Source organism: Pelodiscus sinensis, chromosome 3, assembly GCF_052426305.1.
Source record: "Pelodiscus sinensis isolate ZL-2025 chromosome 3, ASM5242630v1, whole genome shotgun sequence".
Lineage (NCBI taxonomy): Eukaryota > Metazoa > Chordata > Testudines > Trionychidae > Pelodiscus > Pelodiscus sinensis.
This window is the reverse complement of record NC_143054.1, coordinates 112,706,698-112,729,183: the sequence shown is the minus strand read 5'-3', so window position 1 is coordinate 112,729,183 and position 22,486 is coordinate 112,706,698. Positions and strand designations below refer to the sequence as shown.

The 22,486-nt window shown below is 41.9% G+C and overlaps 1 protein-coding gene across 3 annotated transcripts in view; it reads right to left on the bottom strand.

The window, feature by feature from the left end:
* The window catches only part of TIAM2 (TIAM Rac1 associated GEF 2), a 185,355-nt gene that overhangs the window by 90,210 nt on the left and 72,659 nt on the right, over positions 1-22,486 (bottom strand). For all 3 annotated transcript variants that reach the window (XM_006114983.5, XM_006114984.5, XM_014569522.4), the window contains exons 4-6: positions 17,227-17,662; positions 8,622-8,794; positions 6,878-7,102 (exon numbers count right to left, since the gene is read on the bottom strand). In XM_006114983.5, the coding sequence (XP_006115045.4) occupies positions 6,878-7,102; positions 8,622-8,794; positions 17,227-17,662 (834 nt within the window). The remainder of the gene's footprint in view (positions 1-6,877; positions 7,103-8,621; positions 8,795-17,226; positions 17,663-22,486) is intronic.

Genomic DNA, 22,486 nt, shown 5'->3' with positions numbered 1-22,486 from the left:
TGCACATGAGCAAGTAGCTCAAGCTGCAGCACAAGCTGCCGCAGCAAGGTTGCTATTTTTAGCATACTACCTTGAGCAGAGTTAGCCTATGTAAGTTTACACATACTGGGAATTACACCTTCCAACTGCAGCACAGACATAGCATTAGAACAGAATTTTCAAAAATGTTCAGCTGTGGCCTAAGTCAGCTCCCATTGCAGTCCTGAGAGTTTTCAAGGAAGGCAAAGTTAGGCTGAGTGTGAAAAAAATCCCACACTTGCACCAAGTCGGGATGTTCCTGGATACTCAGGGATTTAGGCCCCCAACTCCTAGCTAGTCATTGAATTCAGAAACAAAAGTTCCTTAAGCTCCTTTGAAAATCGTTCTTAAGCCTTTCTACAGAAATGGACTTCAAATAAATAGAACAAAAATGGGGAGGGGCCGAAAGAGATGCCAGGATCTTCAGGAGAATTACATGACTGTGTTTATCAGCCATGCAGGATGCTAGCTAATCAACTCCAAAAGCAGCAGTAATCATGATGTTACGTTTAATGGCATTAGCAAAAGATGTGGGCAGGGAATTTCAGGGACTGTCTTGTAGTCTTATCAAAACAAAGGATGTCTGGAACCAATTGGAGACTGTAAACCAATACCAGCTGCTATTTGTCTAAACCTTTTAAACTACAATAATTCTCCCTGCTCACGATTTATACACTTGAAGACTAAATGGGAAAAACTTACAACCTAAAAGCAATAACTTCAAAGTAACACACATCCTGGTCCAACATGTTAATTACAAAGCATGGGCTAGTAACTACCATCCTTGCTCTGCCTTTAAGATGAATGAGGCAAATATCCCACTGATTTCAGATGGAGTTAAGAGTGAAGGATTTAACCCCATCATGCACTCACACAAGGTCCCTACTTCTAATTTAAGACAAACGTTAAGAAGTCAGTGCAACAAATGATAGGGAATTGAAGGAGAAGAATAACAGGTACAGTAGGTGCCATATGGCAAGCTAGCATTTATCCAATACCTTCAAGTATTTTGTTTGCAATAGTAAAGGTTTGGATTGATAGACAGAAATCTGCAAAGTCAGCTAGGGCGATTGGAAACCCAGTTCTCATCAACTGAATCCAAGTCCCATTGGTTAAAATCTTACCCACTGTGTATAAGCCTTCTTGAAGAAGTGGATTTTGGAAAGGGAGTTAAAAGAGGAGAAGGATTGGCAGCACCCTATACATTACGGTCAGAAACAGAGGTCCCGTTTTACAAGGTATCATGGAGGTGGGTATGAGAGAAAAACATAAAAGGGGCATCCAAGTAAGTGGCTTGAGAGAAAATAAAGGGAGAGAAAGGCAGAAATAAGATATATTGTGGCAGATTTCAAAGACATGGATGAGGTACTTGAATGATTTAGGCTGAGGGCCACTAGAGCAGTGGTCACCAACCAGTAAATTGGGATCTACTGGTAGATCTTGGAGCCTTTGACATGTGATCCTGACAGGTTTGGCTGGGAGGCTATCAAGTGCTGGCACTTCATCTGCCCCTCTCAGCACTGCCGTACTGCTTCTGCCCTCTGCCTTGGAGCTGCCCCCCAACCCCAGGAGCCTCTTGCTGCTGTGCAGGGCACAAGAAGAAGAGGAGGGGGTGCTGATTTCAGGGTGCCCTTCTCCCCACTCTGTACCCAGTCTCCACAGAGTGAGTGTGGGGCAAGGATGGAGAGTTTGTTGGCTGCCTTTGGGAGTGGTGCAGGGCCAGAGTAGGGATGAGCCTGCCTTAGCCTCCTGCACCACCATCCAGAAGCTACCTGTGATAAATGGTGCCCAGCTGGAGCCTGCACCCAAACTCCCTCCCAGAGCCTGCACCCATCCTGCCCCTCAACACCCTGCCCCAGGCTCAACTCAGAACTCCTGCCACACTAATTCCTTTAGCCCAAGACCAGAGACCGCATCCCCCTCCCTCGCTCCCCAACACTCTACTCCTAGCTTGATAAAAATGAGTGGGGGTGGGAAAGGGAGAATGGAGTGACCAGAGGTGGGGCCTTGGAGAAGGTGCGGGAAGGAGGCAGATCAAGGGTGTTTGGGTTTGAGGTGGATCCTGGACTGCACTTAAAATCAAAAAGTGATCTCATGCTTAAAAAGGTTGAAGACCACCGCAATAGAGGAATTGTAGGGTGGTTGAACATGGTTAAAATGCTAGGCAAAATGGATTATTTTTGCAGCAGTTACCTGGACGGGGGAGGAAGAAGCTTCAATAGTTCAGGTGCAGGAGGAAGGAGGCTTGGAAAGGATTTGGGAAGCAAGGATTGCTCCTAGGCTACTAGGAGAAATGGCACCTAGAGCAAAGTCTATTAATATATTTGAAATCAACTGGAAAACAACTAAAGGGTATAACATACCACACCCTGATAACATGAGATGAGATAAGATGCTTGCTCCATTAATGTCTGTGCTAATTTAAGAACCTATAGCCTCTGTTGTAGGGCTAAAATACATGTAAAATAGTTAAAAGATAAGAGCCTAGAGAGACACAAAGGAATTTAGACACCAGCTCCCACTGATTTCTGTGGGAGTTAGATGCCTAAATATCTTTGAGGATCTGGACCAAAGTGCCAGTATAGGCTGCTCCAGAATATGTTGCACTGTTTGTGGGTTTTGTAGGACCAATAAAAAATGTTGCACGCTTTAGGCAGGAAAAACACAGAGTAACAAATCCATCTCCACTCAAATGCTTAAAATGGGGTGTCAGAAATAAGAGCTAACTCATTAAAAGGGGATGAGTACATCCCAGGAAATATAGATGAAACACATTTAAATGATTGCTATAAAAATACTCTGACATGAAAAAGCTTTGTATTCACTCAGACTGAGCTAGAGTTACAAAAAAATACAAATAAAAATCCTTGATAGATAATATGATCTTAAAAACAAATTCTTTCCATTGCACCAAACAAAGACAAAGGTGGTACAAATCAAAAGGAGCCCAGGTAAAGGTGAGGAGAAGGAAAAGTCCTTTTGTGAATTTACAACACTTTAAAAAACTGATGTGATTTAATGACAGCTGTTTTTCCCCATATACAAAACACAGTGCTACTTGCTAACAGAAATTACTTTAACAGGACTACTTATGAGAGTAAGAAGTACAGGATTTTTCCCTGAGACTTCTTTTAGGCAGAATGCACCCTTAGAAGCTGATCTGGGGAACCTACTGTGGTCCCATGGATTTAAAAGAAAAAAATCCAACTGTTTTATAGTAATATTTTTTTAACCACACTGCAAACACCAAACTCTTTGCATTCCATTCCTCAGTTCTCAGACACAATCCATATTGCACCCATCTGGTTGAATGAGTCATTCATTATCAGGGGACTGTGTAAAGATCTTTTTTATTTTGTCATGTGTTCTTACACAGAACTTAAGGCAGCAACTATGGCACCATTCCAGGAATGTGTTTAACATAAGGGTTACTTCAACTAGCACTAGATCTTTGAAATCAAAGAAAAGCAAAATGGAATAGAACACAATAAAACACTAGTGTAAAAATCAATAGTCTCCTTTACTTTTCATTCTGCCTACTAAGTTATTAAAGGATATTTTGTTTAATGTTTCATAACAAGGAGAATACACATGGAGAAAAACTACAGAAAATTTTTCCAGCCATTACCACTTTCTTTTCACTGGAAGTATAGAAAATGGACCATATTGACCACGCTAAGGAAAGGACTCATCATTTTACCAGCAGTAAAGCAAGGACTCATCATAGTATCTGGGAGCAAGGCACTGTCTCTGTAAGGCACAGATTTAAGAAACTTACTAGGCAACTTGCCTTTTGCAAAGGATAGAATAATTTGCCTGCAACCTATAAACTCCAACCTCTAACACAGCTTCTTCAAATGCAAGATGCTCTACATCTTAACTTTAAGACAATATTTTATTTTAAATCTTGGGTTTTTTTCTTTCTCGATACAGAATTTGAAAAATGGCAAATGCACTAGTGTGAATTCCAGAGCATCATTTCCCTAACTTCTCTCCATACCTCTTTACCTCTTTCCAAAGTGGTGAGCTAATATCAAAACAGAAGCATTTTACTGAGGATGGAGAGGACAAGTTTTCACATACAAGTGACAGTAAAAAATAATGGGCTAGAACCTCCACTGATGCAAATCAGTGTAGGGCTATTGTAGTCAATAAAATGACAGTAATTTACACCACCTGATGCTCTAGCCCAGTAAAACTAGATATCAGTTGTTAATCCCTAAGGCTGCCAATATTTTAAAAAGTTACTGTATTGATTGTAACTAAAACTCTTGCAGCAAAAACATCCAGAACCCAGTCAAGTATTATTGAAAAGATTATCTTGGATGATCAGTACTGTGACTGTTTACTCATGTATATTATCTATGATTATTACATTCTATTAAAAATGTGGACTTTGGGAGGTTGGTTTGCACAACAAAAAGATCTTGAAATTAAAGTCATGATCTTATAAATACTTGTTACTGAAGAAGAAATGCATTACATATTACATAGAAAAAGAATCTGTTAAATGCTAAACAAAACATGTAATGCACTGTCCTCACAGTAGAAATGAAAGAAAGGACAGTAGAAGTTGGCTGAGAAGAACTAGTATATTTCGAAATGACTTTGAGTGAGCATGCAGTGCTATTGATCTTTCTATTTTGGCTTTTATGGTAGCACACGAAATACACTTGGCTGAAAAAAACCTAGGGAAACTTCCATAAAAAGTAATTCTAAGCACGTGTCTGCTTTTACCATTAACATTTCATTGTTTAGTGCCTGCTAATAAAAAGAAAATACCTCTCCTCACAACCATTTGATAAGTGAGTTAGGTATAATGTGCACAGCAAATGTGACTGTCAGAGATGTTAACATTATTTAAAAAAAAAAAACACTATGATTACGTTACCATTATGGAACCTACAAAAAGAAACCCAGAATGCATGCAAGCTGATGTTACTCAAAGTTGTTCCATGCTATCCTTTCATGCTGAGAGAAGTTCAGAAGTTCCCCACGTGCTTCCCTCTCCGAAAGTCTTTCCCTTCAAATGGAGCCTCTTCCTAGGGCAGGAAAAGGCTCGGGCAGACACACAGTGCAGGGACACTACACTGCTACAAACAACAGTGTAGATAAAGTGCCACGGAAGGTACAATTTCACAGAGTTCAGGCATGTTGTCACTCTTCTAAGCTGTGCCTGACTACACTGCTTTTTATATATGTGCTGTAGCGCATGTACTCCGCATGCCGCTTCAAGACATTGCAGTATAGACATACTGTACCCTGTGACGTAGCCAAACATGAGGCACCAACCTGGGGGGAGAGGGGGAGAGTGTGCTAACTAGTGTTCCTGGTAAGTGTTGCACTTGTGCAGTAACACGGGAGAGATTCGTGCCAACCAGCTGATTAGCCCACAGGTAGGTTTGTGTTTCTCCTGGTGGTTTCGCATATGCCTTGGTGCACATAAACATTTATTCTGCACATGGATAGGAAAAAAAACTGCATATTGATGGAAAAGATTAAAGATTAGAGCGAACATTGGTGCTAATCCTTCCCTCTCTTAGAGATAGATGCCTGAATCCAAACTGCAGAAATCAATCTACTTCTGCCTAGGATTCCCAGCCCCAAGCTCTTTCTTGATGTTAGGTGCTGACTCTATTTTAGAATAATTTTTGGATAAACAATGAAAGAATCATTGGGCTACAGACACAACATCAAGTATGAGAATAACCCTGTGGCTGGGGGCTAAAGCTGGTTGGCACGAATCTCTCCCGAGTTACTACACAAGGTGAGAGGTGGGAAATCCAGGATCCAATCCCCCCTGTTCAAATTACTTTGTAAAATTATCTATCCAGAGAGGAACAGCTTGAACAGGAGAGATGGGTGCAGGCTCATATCAAAATTTCCCCAGTGGTTACTCCCGAGAGATGGCAGATCCCAGTTCAAATCCCTGCTTCTCCCATAGGCGGGGAGAGGGACTTGAACCAGATGTCTCCTATACCTTAGGTGAGAAACCTAGTCACAAAGCTAAAAGTTATGAGTAAGGTTCTCCTCCCCCATCGCAGGACCCAGCATTTTGTGTATGTAGGGCCCAATAAGTGAGGCAAAGTCTGAATTTGCTTACTGGATTAGGCCCCACAGGCAAATGAGGCAGAGAACTACCTGTCTTCCCATGGTTTGCACATTGCTCTGGAGCTGAGGCAGAAAAAAAGACACTTTGGGAACAGTTACTGCAAACACCAGTATTAGATTGAGGGTGAATTTAGGTGCCTACAGAGTTTAGAGGCACCTGAGTGGGGATTTGTGAATCACATTGGGACCAGATTCTATGATTGAGGTTCTTAAAGGCAAGTTAGTTACTGAAATCCTTTTGTTTAGCTAGCTCTGGAAAACTTGTGCAAAGAAACTGAAGGATTTTACCCTAAAACATTAAGAATTCAGATTCCATAACTGTCTAACAATTTTGTTCCATATGTTAATGATGATTCATTTTTAATTCTTATATGAGCAGCTAACTATAAGCCACAAGAGCCGAAGGCGGGAACGTCTGGCTGATAATTCACCCAACAGAAGTATAACATAGACCTTGTTTGACTTTTGCGGTATGCTTCAGAAATAGCCATTTCCATATATGGAAACTTAATTAGTAGTACTGACAGGCAAAGTTGTAGCAGTTAGTGTCTATAACCACAGGCGAGGTCTTTTGCATGGCATTGTACAGCTGCCAGTGATTTCCCTGTAACACAGTGTGAATCCATCGGGACACTTTTCTCCAGCCTAGGAAACGTTAACAAAAATCTAACCCCAGAGCAGGTAAGCTTTGTAGTCATTAATACATCCTTGTAACAAGTAGCAGGAGTTCACATGTCATTTGTAGTACCTGATTCTCTATGGCCTTCCTGTTTTTTGGATCACTGACAATTGAGAGCTGTAACTCTGCCATCTTTTTCATCTTGCTATCCATGTCAATCTTCTGGATCAGGCTCTTGGTCTGGTTTTTCAAAAGCCTGATAGTATCCTCTTTCCCAAGCTTCTTTGCAAAGAGGGAAGCACACGCTGAGTGAATTGCTGTAATCCAGTTTTCCAGGTCTGTCTGGCTGGTTGCCTACATAACAGATCAAGAAAGCGACATCAAGGAGGGGAAATGGTGCCTGGTGATACTAAAAAGTTTTTGTCAGGTGCGTTGATTTCTAAGAGCTTTATGCTTAAAACGATGCGAGTGTATAGAGTTCAGTTAAATGGGTTCCAACTAGCCTTTTCTCCACTGTCTCATAGGAATATTAATGGTTAACTAGTAAGGCTTTTAAATTACAGTTAACTGTGAGGCCAACCATGGGGGTCTGTATAATTAAACAAGGACAAATTAGTGGAGGGAACCCAGAGGGACAAAGAAGGATACATTTGTATAAAAAGAGTATGCAAACATCACAATTACAAAAATACAGCTTCGCGGCAATGAAGTTTTCCTTTGGAGGATGGCTGGACTTTATGTGTTTCTCCAAAAAATACAGACAAGCAGTTAGTTTCCCTAGATTTTTAACTACTGTTTTGAGTTCCAAACCTCAATATTTAGCTAAAGCAAAACTCCCTTTGAAGCTAATGGGCGTCTGGGGTGGGCCCCTCAGTATAGAAGTGTGGAGTGTTAATAGATGCATCTGGATTTTGATAATACTGCAGATTCCCTAAGGGCTGTAGGGGGTGAATAATAGATGCCTTACAGCTTAATGGAAACAAAAAGGAAGGGAAAGGGAGTGACAGGGACAGGGCAGTGCAGAAGAGGGTCAGGATGCAGCTGTGAGACCAAAGTGAAGAGACTGCAAAGGAGCAGAAGAAGGAGGATGAGGATTAGAACAGTCAGTCTTCACAGACCATATGACTAATTATCAGAGAATCATAGGGCTGGAGGGGACTTCAAGAGGTCATCCAAGCCCTGCCATGAATGCAGAGGACAGGGCAAGTATTATCTAGACGAGTGCTTTTTTTTGTGATGGTACTGCCAGTCAGATCTTACCTGGAAAGATCTTACCCGGCACATCCAGTCAGATCTTACCTGGAAAGAACGGAGTGTACTGGCATCTCTGTATGCAAATGTCCGACAGTCGGCTGGGCCGCATGTCTTAAAAGGGCAAAGCGGGCCCCACTCCAGCTTTTCTTTTCCCCTCAACAATTTTTCCTCTGGAGTACCGGCACTTTTATTTTAATTATTATTACAAAAAAAAGCACTGATCTAGACCATTCCTGGCAGGTGTTTGTTTAATCTGCTCTTAATCTCCAACGACAAGAAATTCCACAACCTCCCTAGACAATTTATTACAGTACTTAGCCACCCTGACAGGAAGGATTTTTTTTCCTAATGTCCTAGCTATCCTTTCCTGGCTGCAATTTAAGCCCATTGATTCTTGTCTTTCCCTCAGAGGTTAAGAAAGAATAATTTGTGTCCCTCCTCTTTGTGACAATTTTTTTATATACTTGAAAACGGTTATGTCCCCTCTCCATCTTCTCATTTCCAGACTAAACTAACCCAATTTTTTTCAATCTTCTCTTACAGGCAATGTTCTCTAGAACTTTATTCATTTTTATTTACATTTATATCATACATAAAGACATCAGTAAAATATCATTACCTGAAACAGATACACATCTCCAAAAGAATTACTAAGGCAAAACACATTTTCCTTCTTGGGATGTTCTGGGACAGATTGCACTATGCTGTCTTCTGCAAATAGAGCATATCTTGGTGAATTGCTCTGTTCCATGGAATTCCTCCCATAAGTCTCATAAAACAGCAGGGTACAACCTTTGGGAGGGAAAATGAAAATCAAAGTGAGCTTCCAAAGTTCTCTTGAATCTTAATTCTTTATTCATCTGGCATATAGTGTAAAACACACTTTAATGACAGTGCATATCACTGCTGCCCACCAGGAGTTTGAAAGAGAAGTATTATTATACCAGGAGAAAGGCGTGGATAAACATAGCAGCTTTGTCAATAAGAAGGGAAAACCCGACAACTAATAAACAGGACGAATATTTTCTGAAAGATACACACTTGCGCTTAAAAAAATTACAGCTTAGCAAACTCGGAATGCTGAAATGCTAGAGCACAAAGAAAGGCTGCTCAGCTGAAGAGGCTGTTGGGTTTAATAATTTGTGGAGCCAGTTCTCTCTCACCCAGTCACCGGGGAAACCTTAATATTTGCTAAAGAGGATTAGTACTTTTGATCTTCAAATACTGTACAAAATGATTCAGCATCTCTGGAGATTAACTTTGGTTCCCTTGCTCATATCTGCAAATTCTGTAGTAAGACACTGATCACTGTTCACATAACTTGGATGTTTTAAAGGATTTCTCTTTCTTTGACTGTATTCTTGGTTTCTCAGAAAGAATGATACCTGATAGCAGACTGCCACATCTGCATCTGGGAACTGAAACTCAGTAGCTAAGCTGATAATCATACATCTACCAAAGAAAAGTTTAGGGGTGACCTGACCATAGCCTATAAGTATCTTCATAATGAAGAATAGTGATAGAGATGCTGCATAGTCCTGTCTTTTGCATAATGAAGAGAAATTTTATAATAGTGAGAGGTCAGCAGACAAAAGGTATAACAAGATCCTATAGGTGGAAGTTGAAGTTACACTAATTCAGACTAGAAATAAAGGTTTTTCACTAATTCAGACTAGAAATACATTTTTAACAAGAAGGGTCATTAAACAATGGAACTATTTACCAAGGATTTTGGTGGATTATCCATCACTGGTAATTTTTAAATTAAAGTTGAACATTTGTTCTAAAAGATATGTTCTAATTTAAATAAGTTATTTTAGGAAACTCCTATGGCCTATTTTATAGGGGAAGTCAGATAGATGATCACAGTTGTCCCTTCTGGCTTTTTAATCTATGACTATATATTTGTTCTGACCTACAGAAATATATACTAAAGTATCTGAATCTGAGCCAAATGAAAATAAATATTATACCTTTTCCTGCCATTTTCAAATTAGGAGGCACATAATGCAGGTTAGGGCCAAAATTTAAGTTTTGCTATAAAGTGATGATTTGAGAATTATAGGGTATCTTTGTGTGTGTGTGTGTGTGTGTGTGTGTGTGTGTGTGTGTGTGTGTGTGTGTGTGTGTGTGTGTATGCTGCACACATGTGATACGTGTCACGGAGACATCATACAAAGTAATACAAATAGAAATGCTTTGGTTTTATAGCTTTTTTTAAAAAAGAAGAATTAAATTGAAAACAAATTTCCTCCCCTTCTTTTAATGTTGCCCCGACTAGTATTGGAAATTCCAAATCACAGTGTTCTAGTTTATGAGAACTTTAGCTGTGACCTAAATCACCGAGTTCAGATGTAAAATCTGATCCACCTTCAAACTTCCTAAAAGTTCAGGGATGCTTGGATCCTGCTATCCAGTTTAACCCTTTAATGACCAGTGCATGCTAGGATTTATGAAGTTTGGAGCCAGTGTTCTGGTTGTGACCCCTTTCCATAGAGAATTAAGACAAACGAAAGTGAATCTGCCAGTCTCATTTTGTTCCCTAGCACGAATTAAATGTAAACAGTAAATTCAAAATTAGCACTCAGAGGAAAAAATTCCCTTCTTCATATACCCCACTGAGGGCATCCCAGTCCAATAGTGGGAGCAGCCTATACTAGGGATGTAATAGTGTAGTTGGCTTTTGCTTCTCAGTTAATGCTACTGACTACATGCATTCCTATCCCTTCCTCTCCTTTCCCACAATGGTGGCGCTACTAGTAAAAGTTTGTAGAGGGCTAGCCAGTAGCCTGGCTTAGTCCTGGCTCAAGCTGGTCTCGGGAGCTACCCCCACTTCAGCTTTGCATTTCAAGTAATTTAGGAGCCAGCGGGCAGGCAACTCAGCTCAGTCCCGGCTCATGCCAGTCCTAGGAGCTAACCCTGCTGCAGCTCTGCAAAGAACGTATTATAGCAGAGCCACAATGGGAGGTAGCTTCTGGGACCCGGCGTCAGCTGAGCCTCAGCTGGGCTGCCTGCCTGCCAGCTCCTAAAGTACTCTAAATGCAGAGCCACAGCAGGGGTAGTTGCCAGACCCAGCACAAGTCAGAACTGAGTGCTTGCAATGCTAACCCTTACCGATTAATAGTGTAGTCGACAATATTTTTTGTCACCTACATGATTAACAAATTACACGCTTCTAAACATCCCTATGCAGCCATTTATGTGCCCTTCCCTAATCACAAACACACATACACCCAGGGTGGTATCTGACAGAACTGGATAGTGTAGTCGCAGCTTTGTCACCAGCCTGCTTATGCTTTGTTTCCTCATACACACTAAGACTATGTCCACACTGCAGGCTTCTTGTGCAAGAACGGCCATTCTTGCGCAAAAACTTGCAGAGTGTCCACACTACAAGCCTGTTCTTGCACAAGAAAGTTTACAGCAGATCGTCAGAAGAGAGCTTTTTGCGTAAGAGTTATTCCTCTCCCCACAAGGAATAAGTCTTTTTGCGCAAGAGCTCTTGTGCAAAAAGGCTAGAGTGGACAGGATACAGGGATTTCTTGCGCAACAAACCCCTATGGCTAAAATGGCCATTTGAGCTTTCTTGCACAAAAGTGCCACGGATGCTCTTGCGCAAAAGCACATGGCAGTGTGGACATGCTCTTGCACAAATACTTATTACGCAAGAAGCCTGCAGTGTAGACATAGCCTTGGGCTCCAGTCAGATGCAATTACAGGGTTAGGGCCATGATTAGCTCCCAACAGCCAGGGCCGGGCCAAGCCATTTGTGCGCTCCAGGAGTGCGGTGCCGCCCCCAGGAGTGTGACGCATGCGTGGCCCCGCCCCCAGGCGCACGGAGCATGCACGGTGCCGCCCCCACCCAGCCCAGCAGCCCTGCACAGCGCCCCCTACAATGGGGCGCCCCAAGTGGTCGCCCGGTTGGCCCGTACTTTGGGTCGGCTCTGCCAACAGCATGGTAAATAAGAGGCAGTGCGTCTAGTGGGTTACTTTTAACTTAGTAGAAAGGGCATAGCAGTATCAAATCCAAATTCTCCACTTGCATACATCAGCAGCAGCATTTTACAGTCACTCTGCACATATATTGCACATATATAAATGACCACACAAAATGCAAGGAAGGAAAGAACTAAAGCCTAGAGGTTTAGAATTCAAGGCAAGTTTTAATGGGTTGGTGATTTGTTCTTCTACATATTTCCCGGGGGGTTTTCAGTCAGTGAGAACTGTACCACCTTAAAATATTTTGTACTTATCTGGATTTACTATTCTGTTTAAAAAATGCAAATTAAATTGTTTTAAAATTCTTTCTATCATCATTAAGGTGTTATAAGAATATTTTAGTACATATTTTTATCCTAATAGTTTTTGACTAACTTTTTCAGAGGACCAGGGCTGAACTCTTAAACCTGCCAAGTTACAGCAGCACTATGATCCTTATAAATAGATAGGTCTCAATTCTCCCTATACCTGATGTCCCACTAAAATGGATTATGGCCACTGTGTTTTGATCAAAGCTTGTGGTGAGGGGGGGGGGGGGCTTGCAATTTCCCTTGTTAAAATAAATTAATTAGGGGTGACAGATGGGAAGGAAAGTTCCTCTTGTTAAAGGTTTACTATTCAAGCTCAGGTCTTGACAGCATACCAAGTAAAGGAGAGGCCTCAAGACACTGATAAATCCAAGTCTGGCAGGTTACCAGAAGGTTGTAAGCCTTTTGCATAAATTAAACACATTTCAATAGAATGCAGAGAAATATGCTGTTCCCCATTCACATATGTGGCTCTTTAAAATATGTAGTTTAAAATATCTTGGTTATTTATATTTCCAGAACAACTTAACCCAAGATCTACACAATGAGTTCTGAAGCAAGTTTCTTGATCTTGTGTGATAAATAAATAAAAGGAGCCTTGAAATCCACATAGGCAAGTTTATTTTGGCAACAGAAATCTTTGCAAGACAAATAAAGTGTATGTATGATCAAGGAAATGAAGGAATATCTATTTATGAACTAACAAGACAAAAAGATCCAGCACCATAAAGGCAATTATAACACTAATCCCATATGAAAAGCATTCAAGATACAGTACAAAGACCTATACAAAACAAGTGTAGCATACTTAGTGTAAGAAGTTTCATTGATCCTTTTAAAAAAAATCTTTCAAAAGACAGATTAAACTCATATTTACAACACTTAAGAGCCCAAACAAAGGTGAGGAAAGGGTGGCATTCAGATACTACCTTTTTTTTTACATTAACTATTTGCAGGCCTAATTCATTTTACTGCCTCGGTATAGCGATAAGGAAAGATGATTAAACCTGTTAATTAAGTCTGCCTGAATTTTGTTTGTTAACAACAGATCTCAGAATTATTGTGCAGAATTACTGATATTCTTTCCTCCCACCCTCTTTCTTGCCGATTTAATTTGTATGCATTGACACTGCACATGTTGAACACTGCCAATACACACAGCACAGGATTTACTTTTCTTCAAGTTTAGACGCATACAGTAATGAGTCAGGTAATCATTCTGAAAATTGAAACCTGTGGGAATTCCTCCCCTTCAATCTTAAATACGCTAGGAAACTATTTATTTCAACTATTTCCCTACTTATTAACTCAGCATTATATTTACTAAAAGGCAATTCCCAGCAGTGTAATCTATAAAATTTAGGAAGTCACCTCCCTGCAACAAACTGTATGTTGATTTTCCTCCATGTATTCACTGAGACACCTACTTCCTCCATTACAGTCAGCACCAAATGTATAACCTTAGCTCCAACCCAACAGTACCCACCAACCCACCAGCAGCTTTCCCTCCTCCACCCTTCAGATTAGCTCCACACTGCTGCTTCACAACACGGAAAGCAGGGGAAGAGCAGCGGTGATGCAGAACAGCAGCAGGTGGGAGGAAATGGTGGATGTGGGGTGCCACAGGAGAGACATGGGATCATGGCTGGACTAGGGAATGCAGGGCTGCACCAGAGTTTGAGAGAGAAGGGAACTAGCCCTTCCTCAGCCATTGCTACCTTAGCACTATGGGATGCCCTTTACGTGCCAGTGCTGCCGCACAGAGGCTCTCTATGACATGCCTACCTCAAACACAGGACAGCCAGGGGAAGTGTCCTGGGGAACAATCTCTGTATTGACATATCAAGGCTTCAAGAGATCCCCACTGTGTTGCTGCCTCAGCACACCACACAGGAGCACCATGGGGATCTGAGTGTCTGTGCCACAACATCAGTGAACCAGGGCTACTTCCGACCCGTATGTTTAGTTAACGTATACCCATTTACAGATGTATATAAACTCTGAATTCAACACCTCAGCTCACCCAGGGAAATGTCCATGGGCCCCCATTCAGCTGTGCATTTTCTAACCCATAATGCTTCCTGGCTTGCTCTGAACCTTTGACACTGGGGCTTGGAGTAGTCTAAGATGTGGGCTGGGCCACACACAAGTGAATAGATGGACAATGGCAGGAGTAATGCACCAGCACTCACACTGATGCTCATCATCAGCGAAGGAGGATAAGGAGGAGGATCTGTCACAAAAGGCTAAAGTAGTGGTGCAGGCATTAGAGGTGGGGAACTGCCACTCTAATGTGTTTGTAAGTGAAAAGAGCAATGTAGGCGTATTAAAAATAAAAGTATGTTTGGCTTTCCAGCACGTAAATTCAAAGTAATTTAGTGGCTCAAAAAGTATCCCCAAAAAGAAGAGCAAATTTTTGCTCAGGAATAGATAATTAGGCAATATTGTCGTAATAAATAAAAGGGCCATTTTTTTTTTTAAATTAAAGCTTTTCTGTCCACACCAAAATGCATAGGTCATGAAGAAATTGTGAACAAACACCCATGGCTGCGCTAAGCAGTCATTGCAACATCCAAATACAGAGACACAGATTTTTAAAGCCAAAAGAGACCATCTTGATTACCTAAACGGACTTCGTATATAATACAGGCCATCGAATTTCATTAAGTAATTGCTGCAACAAACCTATAACATCAGGTTAAACCAGGGCATTTCTTTTAGAAAGGGACCCAGTCTTAGACACACATGTGAATGAATTTGTGCCTGCAAGTGGGATTCCACTTTTTAAAAATCTGGCCTTGTGATGGGGAACTGCCACTCAGAATCGTCAATGCTCATGTTTTTTCGTTTGACTGTTTTGTGTTATTTGTTGCCGGAGCGATGGGATTTCAGAGAGAGCATAAGCACGACTTTTGATGACCCAAAAAAATTCAGTCCCAGTGAGAAATTCAGCCTGTCAGAAGCCAGTAGTTTCTCACCTATGCTAATCTTTCTCCCCAGAGAAGAGGGAGGAGCAAAGAGACCTGTAGCTCAGCTCAATTCTGCTGGGTCTTCCTCTCTTGCCTCCTTTGAAAAACACTGACAAGTGTGCGATATTGCTCTTTTTATTTCCATCCTGCAGTGTCTATCCTGCTAAGAGACATAGGGGGGTGAAAAGCTCCTGGAACTGCTTCACTCTCAGGTTGAAAAGGGGGAGACAGAACCACTGCAGCCCTCCCAGGCCTGGAAAAGGGATGAAGAATGCCAAGCAGTGCAGTGCAGTGGTGCGGCTTGTGAGACAATGCGGGTGGGAGGGAGAATTGAGTGGATGAGGGGGGCTGGGGTTAGTTGAACTGAAGAGGGTTGAATTTACAATGAAGGCAAGATGAATTGCAGGGAAGGGACAGGCAGCTGTAGAAGAGTCCTGCATTGAGCCACCAAATCACCTTACCCAACACATTTGAGAGAGCAGGCAAGCAACAGTAAATTACCTCACATACATACTGAGGGCTGGCAGAGGAAGTTCAATAATCAAGTCAGACGGAAAAAAAACACCCCACTTTTTTAAAATAAAAAAAAAAGTCACATCATTGTGTGGGCCTGTCTCATGATTTCTGGGGATGTAACTCATTATTTTTCATCCTGAATTTGGCAATGCTGCATCCACCCCAATGTTGTCTCAACCCAGCAAGTATGCTGTGTCCCGGTTTTCTTCCTTGTTCTCCAGTCTGTCCTGACTGCCAAACCCAGGACAGATGACTCGCCTCACGTGCTGCTCAACACTTTTTTCCTCAGGCTGCCCTTTTACAGCCTATGACAAAAACCAAGCATATTCTGCTGCTTCCACTAAGTTTTTACCAACTTTAGGGACGAGAAGTTAACATGAGCCTTGCTGGTCGGGATATCACCAGGACCACTAAGTCTGTAGACTGTCATTCCTCTCTCATAGTCCAACTTTCCATGTCATTTCCCAATGACATCCAGTCACCTCTGTGTGATTTGGTCCTAGACACAGGATCCCTTGCAGGAGTGTGAAATTTTCCTGTAGTCATCTTCCTCAGCCCTTCCTGGGATCTTACCCAGGTCACTCTGGCCTGGGCAGTCTCCATTATCCAGTCCAAAGAGTTTTCCCTCCCCTTCAAAAATTTCCCATCCTCCCTTTCACTACTATCAGGTGCCTGTAACTTATCCCCCAAACAAGCCCAAGTGGGAAGCAACTACTGTCAAAGAGAACAAAGGACCATTTTCCTAATAGGGGCTAGTCACCCCGTGACAGGTTCAGAATTGCTTTTAACCATGCCTCTTGTAAACAGACACACATCCAAATCTTCATGAACCCATAAATCAGAAAGCTTAATCAAATATCATTTGATTTTCAATACCAAATGCACAGCTATATACATCCAAAGCCGAAGGTACAAATGTAGGCCTGCTTTTGGTAAGGTATTTAAGTACATGCCTATTTTTAAGCATGTGATGATTTATATACTTAAAGTTAGGCATGGACTTAAGTATCTACCTGAATTAGGCTTTGTCTACATAACAGCGTTGCTGCAGCTGTAAAGTCTCCTGCACTGCTGCTCTATGCCAGTGAGAGGTCTCCTGCTAGCATAATTAAACCACCCTGAACAAGTGGCAGTGGCTATGTCAGCAGGAGAGTATCACCCACCAACATAGCGCTGTCCACACCCTCACTTCTGAGGGTGAAACTTTTGTCAGTCAGAGGAGGGTTTTCCACATTCCAGACCAATAAAAGTTTTCCAGACAAAAGAGCTAGTGTAAGCAAAGCCCAAGGTCTTCAGAAGCTGCGTTTTGATCCAAAACATTTTGTAGGTTTCATTAAACAAACAAACAAATAAAACAAAAGCATGATAAACTAACAGAAAACAAAGGACAGCACCTGTGTGAGCACATTAAAAGAGATTAACTATGATTTACCTTTGAGTGTTATCCAGTACTGCTTCCACTTTCTCCGTGCAACCAGCTCAAGTTTTTTCTCCTTCTGTAGAGTTACCAATGGTTTGAAGAAGAGCCACCCTGCTTTGCGCACAACTCCTTGTTCTTTCTCATACAGAAGATCCAATTGTTCTAAAGAACTGAGTGATTCACTGCTGGAGTCTTCCGTTTCTGTTGACGTGTCCGTATTCTCAACATTAGTCCTGCTCATGTCCAGCTCCCGCATGAAATTTTCATAAATATTCTGCCTCAGGGCATCACTGCTGATTGCATTAGTGGATTCACTTCTCTGGGGCAGAATGGGGCCAGATCCAGGTGACCACAGTAAACCAGACAGCTGTGAAGGTGCCAAAGTATCTGTAGTGAGGTTATCAATTCTGCTGTCAAAGTATTCACTCAGATCCTTGGATTTTGGCTCCTGTAATTAATGCAAATTACAAGTAATCTACAGTGAAGAGGTATATCTTACACAGTCTTGTTTGTTTCATCTTTCTTCATTTTAAACTCCACCAAAGCATGTCTGCTTTAACTAAGATGGTGGCTGTTAATCTTAGCAATCTTTGCTACTGTCAATGCTATAGCAACATTTTTATTCAAATAGAATCTCAGTAAGGCTAACCGCCAAACCAGCAGTGTTCACTGACTCAATAGGCTTTAAAAAAATAAAAATCAGAACTCACTGATAATTGCTGAGACTATGATTTCCAATACCCAATGAGCACTGCAAGTAGAACCATATATCCCTGACAACTGTGAATTAATCTGCTTTCCTGATCATCATAACACTGGGCTAATGTCTTTAACACCCTGATCTGTCTATAATAGTAACACTGAAAAAAGAAGTTCTGTTTATTTAAGGGTTTTTATAATGGGGAGAAATTAAATTCAATCTAGGTGGCTGAGTTTCAATTTCTGACCTTTTAAAAGTGTGGATCTTCAGATTAACAGATATACATTAATGACATTAATGGAGCTAATCTGATTTTGCCTCCTGAGGATCTGAAAAATGCCAGTCTGAAATCTGACATTTTTAATCCAACTGAATTCACCAACTCTCTGCCAAGATAAACAGACTCAGCTTTGATTTAAACCTGAGAGGAAGTGGGTTGGATGATTTGCATAAAGCTAAGTTTTAAAATGCAGTGGTGTATATTTTCTGAACACTGAAAACATTGCTATTGCAGTGGGGACTTTACACCCAGATCCAGCAGTGTACAGTTCTATGAAATCCATTTGTATTACTCATGCTTATAGGATGCAATTTCATTTGTTCTGCAGCAGGGCAGGGCAGGGAAGTTCCCTTATGTGCTCTGCAATGCATCTTCTGCATATGATTTTCATGTGGAAAGTTCAGTCATTCCTGCAATAGGGATGTGAAGGACTAGATGGCAGGATAGTCAACTACAGGCAGTCCCCGACTTACGCGGATCCAACTTATGTCGGATCCGCAGTTACGAACGGGGCTGCCCCGGAGGACACGGACTGCGGGACCTAGCGGTCCTGCCACCCGTGTACTCCGGGGCTTTCTCCGCGTCTCCCTGGTCTGCAGACCAGGAAGACGCGGAGCAAAGCCGCGGGGGGGGCTCGGGCAGCGAGGCAGCCCAGGCGCGCCTGGGCTGCTCTGCTGCCGGCTTCCCCGAGGCTTTGCAAGGCTGAGTTGCTCTGCCCCGGGCTTCCTGGAATCAGCTGCTGATCAGTTTCAGCAGCAGCTGACTTGGGGACGCCTGGGGTTCTTAAGTTGATTCTGTATGTAAGTCAGAACTGGCGGTCAGTTTCAGCAGCGGCTGAATCTGGACGCCAGTTCCGACTTACATACAGATTCAACTTAAGAACAAACCTACAGTCCCTATCTTGTACGTAACCCGGGGACTGCCTGTAATTTCTTCCCCACACCCTTGCTGCCTCTATCAGATAGAGGCAGCAAGTGGGGGTGGGTGAAGGAGGAGAAGAGGGAGGTACTTCAAAGCAGCAGTGCCACACGGAGCCCGATATCAGCCAGGGACCCACCAGCTGACCCCAGGCTCCATGCAGTGCTGCCACTTTGAAATGTCCCCAGCTGATCATGGGCTCAAAGCAGCAGCGATGCACTGAAAGTCCACAGCTGATCCCAGGCTCCACACGGTGCTACCACTTTGAAATGAGTGAGGAAGACGATGCCAGGTTCCCCGTGACATTTCAAAGCGGCAGCACTGCACAGAGTCCAGAGTCAGCAAGAGAGTCCACTGCATTTTAAAACAGCCCTAAGGATGTTGCTACCCCTCGAAGGCAGAGGCATGCTATTGACTAGTCAATGCAAAAATGCATTTTCTGTTCGATTAGTCAATTACCCAATACTTAACATCCTTATCCTGAAATAGTCTGTCTATAGGAAAATCCAGGCTTTAAGGCCTAACTCAGCAAAGCCATCACCACACCCAATGCCCATTGATTTCAGTGGGCACTCGGGCATCTTAATATCCCACAAGAATTAGCTCTATAAGCAAAATTACAGTTAAGGGGAAACATTCCACCAAGTTAGATTTATCTCCCATCCAACTGTATTTTACTGATATTCTGAAAATACATTATGCTTAAAAATTAAGGGAGAGAGAAATTATTTGCTTCCTTTTGTATGGAAAAAAAATTAACAAATGTTATTTGAAAATACCCAAGGGCTGTAAATAGCTCAGCCAGAAGCTCTATTACTCTTGAAGTGTTATTTTTTGCTCAAGTTTATACTGCTTCTAAAGTGATATTTATTTGCACTCTGACTTCTACATATGGATAAAATAAACAAATACGGGTCTCCTCTGAACTAGTCACACCAGGAGCTTGGAAGCAACTGCTTTTTCCCCCCTCCCCACTTCTTCCACATCTTCGATGTTACACATCAAAAATGTACTGGGAGAAGCTGTGCTATGTTTTGACAGTATGATGACCTCCAACATAAAGCCAAGAGCAACACTGAGATCCCATGCCATCACAGATGTCACAAAAAAGGTCACTTTTCAGCAAGAAGGTTGCTGCGGCAGTAAGCTCAGAAATGCCAAATGTAATTTAAAGATTATTTGCCAAGTCAATACATTTAAATTTAAACCTGGAAGAGACCCTTCTAACATCTACATCTTGTAGATCACTGTGCTCAGTCTTATAGGAAAGCTGCACCTATTTTGCTATCTAGTTTTAGCAGGTCATTTGGTCTCTATCCTTTCCAGAGCTTATTACTGACTTAGTGTCCTAAGACTAAGTCCTAATCAATAAACACAACACAAATTGGTCCAGTGAGCACATTCTTCAGTACCGGGTAGTGAGAATCCAGCCTGACCCAGAAGAAGCCTTTACGAAGGGGTCAATCACTCCACTGAAGTCAATTGAGTTATGTCAGTATAAAAGTCACTTGAGATCAGAATCATGCTGAGTGTCTGAAGTTCATACCTGCAACTAAAGGCAGCAGTAAACCTAAACACCAATGAAAGTTAAAGAGAACTAACATCCTAACATGCAGATTTGGGTGAGAGTTGGATTCATATTTATTTGGCTAGTTAAGATAATTTTATTTCAACTCCAAATAACAATGGATACGGGGAACAAGAGAAAGAAGGCAACAGCACTTTCCCAAGTGTAAGTGTAGAGGCAAGAAAAAAATTTTAAAAAGATATTACACACGTGCCTGAAAGATGGTTGCATCTCATAGATTATACAACTCCTAGCGTTACTCCAGGCACCAACTAGCTGCAATTCTCTTGTAAGATTTGGAAATCTCCATTTCCCTTTTCTTTAACCCATTGTAGGCATGGGAACCTGCTGAAACACTGGCATTTTAATATTTTGTTATTGCTCTTCAGAACCAGTTTCCTACAAAAAGGCCAATTTTCAGTTATTTTAGAGAATATAGTATTAGGTTTGCAAATTACTAATAGGGCCTCATTTGGGGGCCCTCTAAACAAATAACTTGTGTTTACTGTCAACCATGCCACTACTCGTTACAACTGCAAAGACTCAATGAGCCCCAAACCAATACTATCACAGAATTTTTCTCTCTAAGGATCCATCTACATTACCACCGTAACCATGTAAAAGACAGCTGTCCTCTAAGCCAGTTACACGTCTAAAATTGGTAAAGTGATCAGGACCCAGCTAAGCCAAACAAACTACGTCTATGGACAAGAAGCTACATGTTTTTGACCTGCTGCTGCTAGACTCCTTAACTATAACACAGTTCTCTGTTTCTCAGTCCCATAATTAAGATACCTTAATTAGAGTTGGGGTTGATTCCTTTCACCAATGTCAGAGCCTGATTTGATACAGTTTCACCAGCAACACTCCCCTGCTGTTGGGGAAGTCAGTGAGTCTCTGTACTATGTACACACAGCTGGTGCAAAACAGCCAAGAATCCCTTTATGCCTATCATTCTGAAAATGCTGTAATTCACTAATTCACAGCAAAAGAGCTATGTTGCAGAGATCATATTTAGAGCCTGATATGAATTTTTATAGAATCTAAATATTCAGTGCTGTTAATATCACTGGTGAAACCTGGGGTAAAAAGCCAACACACTTTTTATTCATTCATTTTTGTCCTGTTTTCTAGCAGTGAAGTGAAAAGATAAGGCCTGAAGAAAGTGGAGGGCTCCATTCTAACTCACAAAAAGTCTCAAGTAAAATAATGAACAAACTGAGCAGCTTTCAGTTTCTGAGTGCTGAATTCTGAGACACTCTCTCTGAATGTATGCAGGCCATCAGCAAATTAACTGGATTTCTTGGCACCCAATACTGCATGCCGTGCCCTGAAGTTGTGTCTGATGCTGGTCGTAGTGTGCAGTGAGGACCAACTCCGGAAAGATTATGACTCAGGAAGGCAGAGTGCCTACCAAATCTCCCCAGCATACCGGAGAAGCATGGTTGCTGCACCAGACCTTAGGGAGCAGTGTGTGATCTAACTCAACTAGATAGTACTGCCGGGTGCTATAAAGATGTAGATTCATTGCCCCACCGCTTTTCTGCTCACCTTTGCGGTGGCTCGCACCCCTGCAGTTCTAGAAGGGAGCAGTCCTTGAACTAAGGAGAGCACAGACAGCACAACTTGGGCCAGCCTTTCACAGTAGGCATTATAGGAGTGAGGGAAATTTCTGCAGTCACCAGTTGTGCAAGGCACAGTCTGGCCCTTACAGAGCTTATTCTGGGGGCTAGAGCAGGGGACAGGAATTTCAGGCTTGATCAGAGTTATCCTCAGTTCCCATTGAGAGGATTAGCCTTAGTCTGTT